The following is a 15896-nucleotide window of genomic DNA, read 5'->3' on the forward strand; positions in this document are numbered from 1 at the left end:
CGCGGGTGAACCAACAGCCGGTCTCCACCTCCGGCGCTGGGCGCGCATCTCCCTCCAATCCTTGCTTACATAACGCGGGCGGGCGCGCTCCCGCCGCCGCTTACCCCCCAGCGGAGTTGGGCTGCGCCCTCCACGCCTCCGTGGCGAGCGCCTCTGCGCGCCCGTGCGCCCCACGCTAGGAAGTGACTCTCCTTGGCCACCCAGCAGCGGCAGCCTGGACGTCTCTCCGCCGGCGTGAGCTAACTGAGATTGGAGACCAGAGAGCCTCACTGTGCCCAACTCCCTCCCTCAGCTCCCACCTCCTCCCACTTCTCGCTTCCTCTCCCTCCGCCGCCTCCCCCCACCCCCTTGCCTGTGTGTGTTCGGCACTGAAGAGGGGACCCGGAGAGCAGTCCAGGCTCGGCGCGCGGCGGAGCTGCGGCTGCTCCTGCTGCTGGGGGCAGCGGCGAGGTGGCCGCCTTGCGCCTCCCCGGACTTCCCAAGTGGGGGCAGAGCAGCCGCTCGCGGAGCCGCCAGTTAGAAGGCACAGGGAAAGAGGGACCGCCAAACTCCTCCTCAGCGTCTCCTCTCCACCCCCTTTTGGCTCCTGCCCTTGGAGAAAGTGGAGTGTGGCTCTTGGTTATCATTATTTCTTCGGACTGCTTCGCGGTGCGCGGATTCTCCTGCTTCCCAGTGGGGTTTTCCGCTGTTGGCGCGTCTCTCCGTGTGGTTCCGCCCGGCACACCTCTGTCGACGATGAGGAAAGGTCTCCCGGCGACAGCGGCCCGCTGCGGACTGGGACTGGGATACGTGCTGCAAATGCTCGTGCTACCTGCCCTGGCCCTGCTCAGTGCCAGCGGTACCGGCTCGGCCGCTCAAGGTAAGAGGGTCCGCCAAGCTCTGCGGCCACCTCCCTTCGCTTCTTCCTCCCCTCCTTCCTCTCCTCCTCCCCAGTTCTCCTGGCTTCCTTAAATCGCCTCCTTGCTCTCAACTGGAAATCAGCTTACATTCCACTTTCCCAACTAGTCAAGAAGCTTCATTATTTTTAATCCATCTTCCAAGATGGGCACGGATGGACCAGGGACGCTCGGGGTGTGGACACGCATCAGTCTCTGGGCATGTGGGCGCCTTGCGTATCTTTCGCACTTTCCGCTCCACATTCACACATTGTGGCATATTGTACACACGGAGGTTTGGAGAGACTCTTGGTGCGGGTGGTTGTGTGGTATGCCATGGGTGCACCGCGATGCGCAGAGGCTCCCCGCGCTGAGCCACATCTGGGGTTGCGGGATCTTCAGGGAGTCTCTGAGCACGCTAGACGCCGAAGGGCGTTCAGCTAAGGAAATGTGTCCATTACCGCCGAGGACCCACCAGCGCCGGTGCCACTCTGCTGCTGCTTGGGGCGCTGTGGACATGCACAGCGCAACCCGGACCCGCCACCCAGCCTGCGGCAGACCCCGGGCCGTGCACGCCTCCACACTCTTACCCTTTCCGTGTCTCCCTCCCAGTAAGCTATGGAGAAACTTAAAACCCAAGAGCTCTGGGGGAAACGGACTGGTTGTTCAAACCAAATACGAAACTCCCCTGGGGAAGCGGGCCAGTTTATAACTCTGACATTTTAATTTAACGCGTCTGAGCTTTAAAATAAGTGTCCGGGGCCTTGGGCAAAACAGGGGTGGGGAGAGGAGCGGTCAGGAGTTGAGGGTGGATGAAGAAGGAGGGGAGGCGCGGGGGCTGATTGCCAAGCTCCCTTCGTGTCCCCCGGGTTTGAAGTGGTAGCGGCAGCTTCAAGCCTTCCGAGCCCAGGAAGCGGACTGGAAGGGAGACGGAGAGGAAAGAGCCAACGTTGCCCCCTCTGGGGTGTGTTTCGGGTCACCTGGGCCCCCAACCTTCTGGCCCAGCCGAGCGCCCACCTCGGTCTTTTCGACCAGTTCTCTGGTGGTCGCTGGCTCAGGGGAGGCAGCTGTTTTTCGGTAGGGTGGGGGTGGAGGAAGCGTTTGCAGCATTCGGAGGTGATTCAGGGATCCCATCCTCTCGGTTACACTCCTTTCCAAATTTGGAGAGCAGAGGAGGTGCGGCGTTCGCCTCAACTCCCCCGGCGTTGCTCTGTGGCTCTGACACTCTGGAGGTTCCCGACTGCATGCCCTCTGATCTGCGAAGGCACTGGGGGAGAGGGCGTTGGAGGTGGAGGGGAGCGCTGAGCGTTAGCGAGTGTGGTCCGCACGAGGAGGTAAGTGATTAGCGAGGCTTTGTGAATTAGCGATTGCTACTTGGGGAGTAAATTTTGCCCTTGCCTAGCTAAGTAGCCACGCTCATAAATCCTTCCTTCCCTTCTTACCAGATGCCTCCCATCTCCGAGGTTCTGTCCTGGTTTTCTTATGCAAACTCCCAGAGCCCATCTGTCCATTTTACAAGGGAGTCTTCTGGAGAATCATAGGAACTTGTTGTAGGTTTCTTGAAATTGGTAGGAAGTTCTCTGGGTAGCAGCCAAGGGTGTTTAGAGAGGGGTGTTTGGAAGTTTAAGTGAACAACCTGATGAATAGTCGTGGAATCAACACCGAGACGCCCTTGTGGGATTCGACTACTGTTATTGGGCGCACAAAGGACCCAGCCACAGGGTGGGGCTCAAGGGGCGATGGGGGGGACTGGACGATGGGAGACCTGTTTGGGAAAAGGACAAGTTAAAGACCCCCAAGATGCCAAACAGGAGATCTAGGATTCTTGCCGAGAGCTTACTACAGCCAAATTAAAAAGACTGGCTCGGAAAAAAAAGATCAATAAAGATCATCACACAGGAGATTGTAAGTGGATTAATATTGAAAGAAGGGAGAGAGATTAAAAGAAAAAGATGCTCAAGACAGGCTGAGCGAGCATGTGGCACTTGCACTTTTCTGATAGATCAGGCAATCCAAGACTGAACCTGCTCCTCTAATCTTAAATGGGAAAATAAAATGTATCCTCGTGGGTATGTGCATTTCAGTGGTGTTCTCCATTTAGTTTAGTTCTTTCCGTGCCTGGTGGACATGCTTATGTTTGAATCTTGTGGTCTAGAAAGACGCTATAGCCTACTTTTATCTTTGTCATCCTCCATGTTTCAGGACACCAGCTCTTCCTGTGTTGTCGGTTAGGTATTAAAATGTAGAAAGCACCAAACTCTATCAGCTGCAATCACCATCATTCTAATCCATTTCCCCGGCGTGTTTACTGTTGAACTACTATTACACTTTCTTCTCAGAAGCATACTTTTATATTGGTCTAGCAGTCAGACTTCCTTTTCCTTCTAATTTCTTCTTTCGCCTCTGTCTTTGGACTAGAACACCAGGGAAACCCAAGACAATGTTGCTTCCTCAAGGTCTGATTTTCATGTGTTGAACACTTGAAGATGGAAATGAACTATTTTTTTATGAATGGAAGTTCATATGCAATTAAGATGAGAGAGTTAATTTAAGTACTTGACAGTGTGGATGAGATTTATTCTGTTAGAGAAGTACTAGAAAAATGAGAAGTTTTAGAAAATATGCATGTCTTCACAAATTGCCAAAAAAACAACAGATGTTTAAGATTTAAAACAAAAAAGCATAATAGGTATTATTTGCAAGTCTCCTGTGTTTTGTAACTGTGGTTTGCATAAAGACAACTGGCATTTTATTTAGGTCCTTGGGAGATTCTCCAGGCTTTAGGCCACAACTTTCTCCTTTCTGGCTATGCCTTAATTGTTTCATTCAGGATTGCCGGAAACTCTTAGCTCCAGGGAATTTGTGTCATTTCTGACTTCCAAGAATGAAAGATTTTACTAGGAAAAGTGTGTAAGTGTGTGTGAGTGTGTGTGTGATGTGTGGTATGTATTTGATCAGCGTACCTCAGAGTTAGTGCCCTCCTGTTATAGAAATGCATTTATTTCTGGATTACATAGCATTGATATTCTGCTTATCTAGCACCAACTAGTGTTATGAGTGTTAACATCACCAAACTCAGAACAGAAAATCAGTGAAGACTCTAATCATATTAGGAATATTTGATATTACTGTCAGTTACTTTATAATGTTTTTTTAAAGCAAATACTATACTTCTTCCTACAAAAGGGTAGAAATTACCTTCATGCATTTATGCATATTGGCTTTGGGGAGCTAGACAATTGGCATGAAGGATAACTGAATTTCATTACAGTTAAAAAATGTATTTTCTCCATGTACAGGAGCAGAGTAAATACATAAAATCACATTTGGAATTTTCAAAAAGGAAGAGTAGGCTAGTTTACTTTTGTTTAGAAAAAAAAAACGATTTTGGGCATTCTACCTTAAGGAATGCTTAAAACGCTTCAGAGGACAAACTTTTCAAGTACTTGCAAAGAATGAAGATCTATTAGATTGTTAACATTCATTAATTTCTTTTCCTTCTGTATTCTGGATCCTGGGGATTCAGGGTTCAACAAGACAAGTTCCTGGAATATCTCCCGTTTTAGTCTGGGAGCCCGGTGTCCTGATCAAAATTCATACTGATCTTCTTAAAGCAGACCCTCTAAAAACATAAAGGAGGCGTGAGTTCTATAGAGGCAAACCCTCCTAGCTTATTTAAAATTATTGTTGAGACTTAAAAATAACTGTTCTCTAATGTATGCTACCTTCTCCAATTAGTGCTAACAGCCAGAGTGTGCTCTATTAGGCCTTAACTGCATTTAGCACTTTTCTGATTTAGGTCATGGCTTTGCTGGAGCAGCAGAGGGAGTCACTCTCAGAAGAAACATTAAAATTACAGGCTGCAACCACTTCAAGAAGATAATGGGGAAGACAGTAGGGGTGGGGATTGAGCCATAGCCGCCATGCCTGCAATTTTAACCTGCTTTTTTTTTTTTTTTTTCAGTTTGACTTCTGTATTTGTGGCAGTTAAAAACAAACCTGCTCACATTTCCCCACAAATTAGAAAGCTATTAGCTCATTTGGAGAGTGCATGAGAGAGTGCAGTTCTTAACAAACGGTCCTTGTGTCCATATTATGCCTCAGACAGTGCTATTTGTTAGGGAAACAGAGTCAAGAGATACCGTTTCAGTATAAGGAAGACAGACTTATAAGCATATAATTATAACTCACTGTCTGAAAAGTAACAGTGAGCATAGGTATAGTACTTTTTGGAATCAAGTATCAACGATTGCAAACATAAGTCAGGCTAGAGTTCTAGGGGCAGTGGTAGTGGAGTTTCCAAAAATTCTGTCCAGAAGAGCTTAAGGATGGCAGTTCGGTTTGAAGTGGGATGTTCTTATGCAAAATGTGCATTGCAGTTGTTTATTGATATTAAATCTTACTTAGATTTAATGTACGTTTGGTCTGGTTTTGGGGAGGCACAAGCTAAGGGGCTGTTAGTGCTACGTGCCCATTCTTCGGGTTAGCTGATCAATGTCTCCTAATCCTGCTTCTCCCACCCCCTAGTTGTGTGGCCATGGGTGAGTTAATTCCCTTCATCTGTGCCTCAGTTTCCACAGATGTAAAGTGAAGATAATACATACTATAAGTCCTGTTATGATTGAATGAGCCAATACATGTGACTTGTTTAGAGCCATGCCTGGCCCACAGAAAGTAAATATTATTCTTTGGCTTTTAACTCTGTAAACCACTGGCAAAGACATCTAGAAGTTAAAGAAACTCAAGGCCAATGATTCTGAACTCAGACTGGGGATTGCTGCAGACACTGCTTCCCCAAAAGCAACAAATGAAGCTGTCTGAGGTGATGTTCCAAAATAGATCACTGCAAACTCCTGGACAGTGACGTGCATGGTTCCTTGAACAGTCTGGGGGAAGCTCTCTCCCTTCATAACCCCATTTCTTCCTTTCTGCTCTCTCTGGGAAAATTAACCTAATGCCAGTTCTAAAAATGACATGTTGAGTCACCGCCTGTTAAGTCCTGGCTGCAAGCTCTACCCCTGACTTTCTATCTTTACAATGAATATGGAAAGATAACTTTTTGTAAATCCATGAGTACTTTTGTGGGGAAAAAAAAAACATGCCAAGTCCCAGGTTTTCAGATAAGGGTTTAGGGAAGATCAACCCTTTATGCAAATGTCAGTAGTTTTTTTCTTTAAAAAAAATAGGCGAAGGTGAATAGTCTAAAGAACATAATTGAATGCATATTGAAACAACACAAAGAAACATATAGAAAAATAGGTTGACTTGAAGGCAAAGCACATTCACCAGGACTTTTCATATGTTTGAATTGTATTTGCATAGAAAGTTTTAGTATCATAATTTAGAACAACCTGGATAATCTAGATAACATATTTTGAAACTTTTACATTTAATTACTTCTCATTATTTAATGGTTATTGCTATTTTTTCATGTTTAGTGGAAATGTTGTTTTCTGACAAACTTTTATGATAACACTAGAGATTTGTAGGGAATTTTGTGTTAGAGTTAAAACAGATCTTTCTCCTATAGTATTTTCATGGTGCTTTTAATTTTTGATTGCCTATTCTACACTTACAGATCCCCAGATTTCTCACTTGCTGTCTTTGTTATCCTAACTTCTTAAAGTTATGTATGGATTCTTCTTTGATTTCATATTTTATCTGGATTTGGTATTGCTTTATGTATTTGTGGAAGAGGGCTAGGTGAAACCTACACCTGAGGTATTGTCCCAGTATTGCATAGTTCAGGGATATTTGCACTAGAACAGAAACTCACAGAAACTCAGTGCTATTTTTATGTGACTTACTTTAAAGTGGAGTAAGTTTGTCTTGAGTAATATTAAAACACTACTCTTTCCTTTTTTCTAGGTCTTAAAAAGAAAATTAATATTTGAATAATTCATAGTTTTTCTTATTTTAAATATTTGTCATCCCCACATTTATGGAGATTGTAATAAAAAACATTTTTGGTAATAATTTTATAAGCTAACAGGATCAGGAGATAGTAAACTTTTTTTTAATCCTCTCTACCTGATTAGAGCTCTCAGGAGAATTTTTGCCTTTTCTTGAAAACCTAATACATCGATTATGTTGACAGTATTTTGATTCTTTATAAACAAAATGTTAGAAAACATTGTGCCAGGGGCGCCTGGGTGGCGCAGTCGGTTAAGCGTCCGACTTCAGCCAGGTCACGATCTCACAGTCCGTGAGTTCGAGCCCCGCGTCAGGCTCTGGGCTGATGGCTCGGAGCCTGGAGCCTGTTTCCGATTCTGTGTCTCCCTCTCTCTCTGCCCCTCCCCCGTTCATGCTCTGTCTCTCTCTGTCCCATAAAAAAATAAAAACGTTAGAAAAAAAAAAAAAAAAGAAAACATTGTGCCATAATTTCAGATCTTTAAAAGGAGTTTTTGGTTGAAGGTGTAATGTGGTTTTTCATTTGGGGCATTCCTGCTGCCACAAAAGTTGCTACCTTAGGATTATATAATGAAGTTTTGAAATACACAGAATGTCTCCAGATGTTAGAGGTACTTAAAACATGTCTAACCTTCTACACGGAGTTCCTAGTGTTAAAGTTATGGCAATGTTCATTTAATCGAAGTTACAATTTAGAAAGTGAACTATAGCTTTACAAGTGCCAAATATTCAGCTCTTTACCCTTAATGTCAGTATACCTTTTATTAGCAGTGAGCAAAAGTGCTTTGTGTGGCAAAAGTGATGTCTAATATCTGAAAATTCCAATGTTTGGAGAATGCCCTCTTTTAATTAAATGACAAACCATATCTCCTTGCAGTGTGGTAGGGGAATGTGAGAGTGAGGGGAACCAGGTGTTCTCTCATCCTAAATAGAGTTCTCTCATTCTAAATATGAAGGCCCAAAATAATCATGTTAACAGATGATATTGATTAATCAGATTTAACTCCAGACTCACCAGTCTTATTTATTTTAAAATGCTGTGAAGATAGGAGTGTTACCTTCATTAATCATTGTCATTTGGATCCTGTGGCTAGTTTCATTTCTCAGCAATTATGAAAGCCATAAAAATGCCTCATGTAGATAAACACGTATTATGTTTTCCTCTAAGGTTGTTAAACAACAGAAAGTCCCTCAGCACATTTAACACGTTTATTGATGAATGCTAACATTTCTCAGTTTTAGTCAATGTCTTAATTGATTATTTAATCATGAACTGCCTGAACACAACTATACATTTTTTTTTGTTTTTTCTGTTCAGACAAAAAACCTTATATATGAGCATTCCTTTCCAATAAAAAACAGATTAGTGCTGGCATATTAAAATATATCTGCTGCCCAGTTATAAGGGCAAATATGTCCATGAATGGAAATGAAAGTGTTTTTCAAAATTCAAGAAAATTCGTGTGTATAGTAATATAAAAGAGTAGTACAGAAGTATGCCATTTGCATAGAAATGCCGTCATTTTTAACTAATTCATAATGTATATTCTCTTAGACCATGGAAGTTTAGTGCAACATGATAGGGTGTGTGGTATCAGAATATCCACTTATAACTATAGGCATAGTGAATTATATTCATGTATAAAATTAAAGCTAAAGGGAATAATTTTAGATAATTCCAATTGCTGAATTACAAGTGTATTACTTGTAATCAAATTGAATATTTTAAATCTTCTCTCTTAACTTTTTGGAATTTCAGGAACCTAAAAAAAATCCTTTCTAGAACTAGATCAAAGAGTACTCTTTAACAAATGGTATCCTCTAACTTTTGCAGGAAAGTAGAAACCCTAGTCAGTGACAAAAGCACTGCTATTGAGTTCTGTGTGATTTTCAGAGTCCTGTATCATATCTGATCCAAACCAAGTAAATAACCAAACTGCTACCACAACAAAAACTTTATGATTGGGAAGATATAGTAAATAATGGTCATTTCACTTTGAGGATTATGTCTGTATGAAATATGTTGACATTTTAATTTAGCTTTTGATAAAGGGAAAATGATATATTCTGTCTTCCACTGAATAAAGAGTTTACCAGTGACAAACATCGTGGCCACCCAGTGGAAGTGCTCAAGTTGAGCAAGCAGCAATCTTGAAGTCATTCTAAATAAAACGGTAATTACGCCTGTCGTTTTCTTTAGCAACTTTCCTTCTTCCTTCTGGATCTCCATAAGATGATGACAGGATATGAGCTTTAAAATGTATTAGGGATCAAACTGGAGGATTGAAAGAGCCTAAGACGTTTCCCTGCCAGACTACCACAGCCATCACCACAGAGCTTGCAGCTTGGTGGAAAACAGAAGCCCGTTTCAGTAACCACTCTCAGAAGCTGAGGGAAAACAGGCAGGTTCAAATGATTTATTATTTTTGCTGTCCGGAATAGAGACCTCAGATCAGTATTTCATCGTAATATTATTCAACAGTCCCTCTGACTTGCAACTTTTATCTAAATAAGCGTCTTGGTCCGCACCCATTTCAGTTAACGTAGCGGAAGAACTTGGAAAGTACTTAAAAGGTATGTTCTTGAAAAAAGTTATGTTTAGATTTCCTTTGGACCTCTTTGAGCGGGATGTGCTCGCTTGAGAAATCTAGACTTAATTAGTGATATACTGATACATGGCGTCTGGCAGTATATTCTACTGACAGCCAAATATATAATTAATCCTTTAGTGGTCATTATATACAATGTGCTCTCATTTCCTGAAACTTTCTGTTAAATATTACCATTAATAAGAATACCAACATTTTGTTTTAAATCTCAGGTACACAAGCCTTTTTAGAATTTTGTAGGCATTCTTAAGGACCGCTCTTCCACAGAAGAATTTGCTTAATTGGAATTTTATCTTTAATATCACGATGGTACATTTAAAAGGTATTGCCAGTATATTTCTTTATTTATTGGTGAACGTAGGTATTATATTTGTTTAGATTTACATGTACATGCATACATTTATGCAGACTCAGAAGGATCACAGTGAAGAAAGTTATAGCTTACTGACTATAACAGAACTAAAAAAATAAAGAGGAGTACTAGGAAAAGTGTTAGCAATAGATGTGTTTTCCCAGTAGGGGTGGGGGTAATCAGTTTGTTGGATTTATTCGAAATGACGATAATATGAAAGACACACGTCCCTTTTTATTGAATTATATAACTCTAAAATTATTTCCTAGGAGGTTATTTCCAGGCAGACTCTTAGCGAAATGAAGAGTTACAAGGAATAGACAGATATAGTTCAGTAATTCCCTGTGAGCATATATATATGCTGGCACAAATTGTGTGTGTGTGTGTGTGTGTGTGTATAACTATTTTTGTCTTATGAGAGTGTTTTCGAATAGGCTTGGCAATATCTTTAGAGAGGAAACAGAACCTATCAAACAATGTAAACAAAACTTATTTTGCTTATAAAACAAATTCATAAATGTAGTCATTGACTAGGGAATCACATGTAATCACTGCTTTATAACTGAAAAAAATTATACTCTACTTATCTGCAACAAGTTCCTTCCTCTCTGCCAGGTGCTAAGTCATTTGCATAGTGTCCACTAGAGGTGGCTCTCATTTGCTCAGTGGCTTATCCATAGAGACAAGTTGTCTCCTGTCTTCCCCACTTTCACTGGCTTATTTCAACGCGTTGAGAAATTCCCCTTGTTTCTTACTCAGCAGACTATAATTTGTTGACCAAGGGAGGACAATAACTTCTATGCATACGTGGGTAAAATCCTTCATCTGCACGCACGAGTCCCTCTCTGGGTACTCTTTAGAAGTGACATCATTTCCGTGGTAAGCACCTTGCCTCGGGTGACCTCTTTTGTGGACTGGTTGAAGGAGAGGTCAGTTATGTGGCCCTTCTCTGAATTCAGTGATGATTTGTTTCAACTTCTTAATCAAATATGGAGTTATGTTTCTAGGCTGCAGAATATTTGATTTTCTTGGGTTCTCTTCAAAGCTGTACAGATGACTTTATTTCCAGGTATCTCCATTATATCCATTGAAAGTTATTCAAATTAACTGACGAATGGATAAAGAAGATGTGGTTTACATATACAGTGGAATACTACTTGGCAATGAGAAAAAATAAAATCATGCCATTTGCAGCAACACAGATGGAACTGGAGGGTATTACGCTAAGTGAAATAAGTCAGTCAGAGAAAGAAGATATCGTATGTTTTCACTCATGTGAATGTTGAGAAACTTAACAGAAGTCCTTGGGGAAAGGAAGGGGGAAAAAAACAGAGGGAGGGAGGCAAACCATAAGAGACTCTTAAATACAGAGAACAAACTGAAGGTTGATGGGGGGTGGGGGAGAGGGGAAAGTGGGTGATGGGCATTGAGGAAGGCACCTGTTGGGATGAGCACTGGGTGTTGTATGGAAGCCAATTTGACAATAAATTATATTTTTTAAAAAAAGAAAGTTATTCAAATGAACTAAGATAAAGTTAGTTGAGGGGGGGAAGGATTGTTACTACTGAAAGAATATACAGAATTTCACTCCAGATAGAGGGGTAGTTATGCTTCCTTGCTTATATTCAGTATTGTATTAAATGCAGATTGATACATAAATATTTATATGACGCATCAACATGTGAATACGTAATAATTTGTGCCATACATTTTCACATCACTTGGTGTTTCTGAACTGGAGTTTTAAAAATATAAATAAATGCTAGGGTTCAGAATATTTTTTGTACGACCTCTGTCATACGTATCATACATTCTTGGATGATGTGGGGTTCTCATAGCGAAATATGTAGTATTCTGCTAAGAATGGCCAAATAAATAAGAAGGCCTCACAAAGTTTTGTGATTACAAGTCTAAATGCTAATGAGGGTGGTTGCCTGTTTAATGCTGAATTGCAAGGTTAAAAAGAGGGTCTTAAAGATAACAGCAGATTCCAGAGTCCTTGAGTTTGTTTTGTGTTCAGTGACAGTCACTAAATTAGGGAAAGGAATGCTCAAACAACACACTTGAGGAAAAGTGATTTTTATAGAAAGGAGCCATTTCTGCTAATAGCCAGTAACTGCACGTAACCCCTCTGACATTAAAAGTCCATTAGCTAAGCCCAGTTTAAATAGCAGCTGATGCACTGTCAGCTAAATGTACATGGGAATTTTTTCATATAATGCAGTAATAGCAGTTCTATATTTTTTTCCCCTAAAACTACATACATTAAGTAAAACAAATGTCATCTGATAGCAGTGGCAGGGCTGCTAATAAACAGGCAAAGATTTGTGATGAAACAAAAGTAACAGTCTATATAACAAGAAGATAATAAATGGTTGGGATGGTTTTAAAAGGAAGTCTGAGAAAATTCATATGGAGAAGCTTAAGCTGACACCCAGAAAGAGTTGTTTCCTTAGAAGCACATATTAATGTGCACTACTTTGAGATATTCATTTTAAGTGAAGTGATTTTTTTTTTAAACTGTTAACCTCAGTGTTTAGTTTTTCAGTGTACTTTGAAACTACAGGAAGCCCCCTCCCTGAGGCACTGTTATGTGTATAAATGGAGCTGGGGAAGACACAAGGTGATTGAGGGAAGAAAATAAGGGAAAAAGTGAAACCAGAGGTATAATTTCCTATGTGGTAATATTTTAAGGTAATGATTATGCTACTATTTTTAAAAGCAATGTGATGTTGCCTGCATCATCAGTTAACATGTCCATTTTATACACCCCCTCCCCCATTGTTTCCATCTTTGGGATATCTTCTGATCTCCATTTAAGCATCTGAAAGACAAGATGTTTTACTGCAAATTATATTGGAATCCAAGAATCTTTCGCAAGTCATCTTAAGAGAATTTTCAAAGACCGTGTTCTGTAACTGTGAGCCCATTGTGGAGACGAAGCGTGAGGGTTGCTCAGTAATCTAGTGTGTGAGTGGAGAACAGGGCAGTGATTATCAGTGGCTGTCATGCTCACACAACTATAAAGTATTACAAGAACCTCCAGCCGAACCCCCATTATCGGACCATTAGTGAAACACTGTGCAGGCAACAATGGAGAGCCCTGATTAAGCTTATAACTTCAATCACTTGGGCATAAGCTTTATGTATATTTTCACATGGTCATTTGGGTTCTCATCAGACTCTTAGTACTCAGCATTATTCACCAATTTGTTTATACATTTGAGAATTATTTATAAGTTTAAGTCTACACTGAGACATTTATTTATAAATTTTAGTCAAACCTGAGGCATCGCATCATTTGTTCATTTATTTTTTTAAAAATGGTCAATTTTTCTCTATATGAGTTAAAAAAAATCTCACATCAACCTACATTGCTTGACAATGAAAAGAAAAGAAATATGAAAAAAAAGAGGACTACTGTTTAATCACAACGGGGTGGCAGAGATCTCTTTTTTATTCACAGATTTTCATATAAGCATTTTTTGTTTTCTATTTTGGAATGTTTATTTATTTTTGAGAAATAGAGAGACAGAGCTCAAGCAGAGGAGGGGCAGAGAGAGAGAGAGGGAGACACAGAATCAGAAGGAGGCTCCAGGCTCTGAGCTGTCAACACAGAGCCTGACGTGGGGCTCGAACCCATGAACCATGAGATCATGACCTGAGCTGAAGTCAGACGCTCAACCGACTGAGCCACCCAGGCGCCCTGAGTGTCAGAGAATTAAAACCATGTTAGATGTATGCCTATGTGTGGACTCAGTAATCACCTGACATAGGAAGTTAATCAACATCCATCGAAAAAATATTAATGTCTACAACCAAGACTATTCCTGTGGTAACTGTGCTAGGGAAATACTAATGGAAGCTCTTATGTAAATCTTGTGGTAAAGAGGAATGAACTGCTAAACTCTTAAGCTTGAAAATTGCATCCAAGTTAAAAACCTCTTAGTTTCACTCCACATTTGCACGTAGAATATCAGAATAATAATCTTATTTGCACCATAGAATTGTGAGGATTAACAGTTATCAAAAGCAAAGAACTGAGAACAGTGCCTGGGACCTCTTGCATTTTCGTTATGTAAGCCTATGCTATCCAACAACTTTCATCTGGCACTACTATGAAAATAATTAAATGTATCACAAGAATGAGAGGATTGCACTCAGTAGGGAGTACCATCAGGAGGAAAAATGCCAGGTGAAGCCACAGAAAAAATGTCACAGGTAAAATTCTTATAAGAAATTGGTAGATTTTGAGGGACACCTGGGTCGCTCAAGCGGTTAAGCGTTCGACTTCGGCTCAGGTCATGATCTCCCATTTTGTGAGTTCGAGCCCCACTTCGGGCTCTGTGCTGACAGCTGGGAGCCTGGAGCCTGCTTCAGATTCTGTGTCTCCCTCTCTCTCTGCCCCTGCCCCACTTGTGCTCTGTAAAAAAAAAAAAAAAAGAAGAAGAAGAAAGAAAGAAATCGGTAGATTTTGAAATGAGACTTTTATACTCAGTTATGAAATTTTAATTTTACATGAAAACTTTTTGGAAAGTCAGCACGTTTGTTTCAGTTTTATGGACAATCAAGTTAATATGATATCTTTTTTCCTGCGCAAAATTCTGAATTTAGAATATATTCCATTAAAACTAGGACTGAGTAAACCTCAATGAAAAAACAGTTTATACTTTTTTCCACTATAATTGACTTTACTTGTAAAGACAAATATAGGTTAAAAACCAGAAAAAAACAAAAGCAAATTCTTTACTTTTGGCTAACATTTAAATTCTTTCTAGAGGAACAAAAACAATTGTTCTTGTGCTTTATATTCTCTCTTTTTTTAGTTTATTTATTTTGAGAGAGAGAGAGAGAGGGAGGGAGAAAGAGAGAGCAAGTGGTGGGGGAGCAGTGAGGGAGAGACAGAATCCCAAGCAGACACAGAGCCCAAGCCTGGGCTCGAAGTCACAAATCATGACATGAACTGAGCTTAGATCAAGAGTCCGGCTACTTGAGCCACCCAGAAACTCCAATTGTGTTTTATATTCTTTAAAATGCTTCATTGTTAAACTAAAATAAGACAAAACATAAACCCCCCCCTTTTTTTTTCATAAAAATGTGTCAAATTTGACAGGAAGAGCATAACCCAAACAACCCAAAATAATTCAATTGTGGACCTTTAACAAATAGAATGTAATACATGCATTAACTAAACAAACAAGAATAACTCATTCACCACACCAAAATGATACACACACAGTAAACACTTTAGATAGACCCTGTAGAACACTGATTCCTTTGTAATTTTCTTTGACCAAAAAGCAAAGTTTAATACTTTTATTTTTTTAACACTAACCATCCTCCCTCACTTTCCCAAGTGCAGTGCTGTAGGAAAACATCCAACTTTATAAAGGGAAAAATAACAAGAATTCTAGAATCAACAATGTGGTTTAGTCCCTGCATAATTATAAAAACCTTATATATTTATAGGATCTTATTCCATTTAAAGAACCCAGCAGAAGCAACCTAGAATGTTTTTAATGATTGATTAACCTGCTTATTTGTTTTTGTTTTGTTTTGATGTATGTAGCATTTGGTTTGTAGTAGTTTTCTTTGAAGATTTCCAGGGGGAAAAATTGCAATCACAAGAAAAGGTGAGACTGTATTTATAACTCCTTCTTCTAGGCTATATCTGTTTTTTTGTTTTGTTTTGTTTTTTAATAAACACAAACTGATCTTCAAAACTCTAATTTTCTGAACATTAAACTATCTTAGGAAGTTCTGTTGTGTGAATAATGAGGGGTTTTTTTTTTAAGTTTATATGAAAAATATTTTGTGCCAGGATTCGTGTTTCCTTGCTACTGTTTTATTGAGGGGTGGTAGGGATGGGAGCAATTCAGAAAGCCAAGTTGTTATAACAAATTATTATTTAACAAAACTTAACTTATTTCACAGAATCTCCTATATTTAGATATTTGCAAACACTTTAACATGTCAACCCTTTAATGATGTTGTAGTATAAAAGATGACATATGTTACCTAAATATATTTCAAATGTGTCCATTTCTCCAACTAGATCACTGAGGTAGGTTCTCCCTGCTTCTTGTCCTACCCCACTCTCAGCTGTCCCCCACATAGGTGCCAGGCAAATCCTAACAAATGTCATCAGTA

At 40.3% G+C, this 15896-nt stretch overlaps 1 protein-coding gene across 1 annotated transcript in view; it reads left to right on the plus strand.

Annotated features, from left to right (window-relative positions):
* Positions 1-238: 238 nt before the first annotated feature.
* Positions 239-15896, plus strand: part of UNC5C (unc-5 netrin receptor C) — a 364176-nt gene continuing 348518 nt past the window's right edge. Inside the window, exon 1 of the mRNA XM_040488026.1 lies at positions 239-859. Within this exon, the coding sequence (XP_040343960.1) occupies positions 736-859 (124 nt within the window). The 5' untranslated portion in view covers positions 239-735. The remainder of the gene's footprint in view (positions 860-15896) is intronic.

Source organism: Herpailurus yagouaroundi, unplaced genomic scaffold (genome assembly GCF_014898765.1).
Source record: "Herpailurus yagouaroundi ecotype Mexico unplaced genomic scaffold, PumYag 28, whole genome shotgun sequence".
In the NCBI taxonomy this organism is placed as follows: Eukaryota; Metazoa; Chordata; class Mammalia; order Carnivora; family Felidae; genus Herpailurus; species Herpailurus yagouaroundi.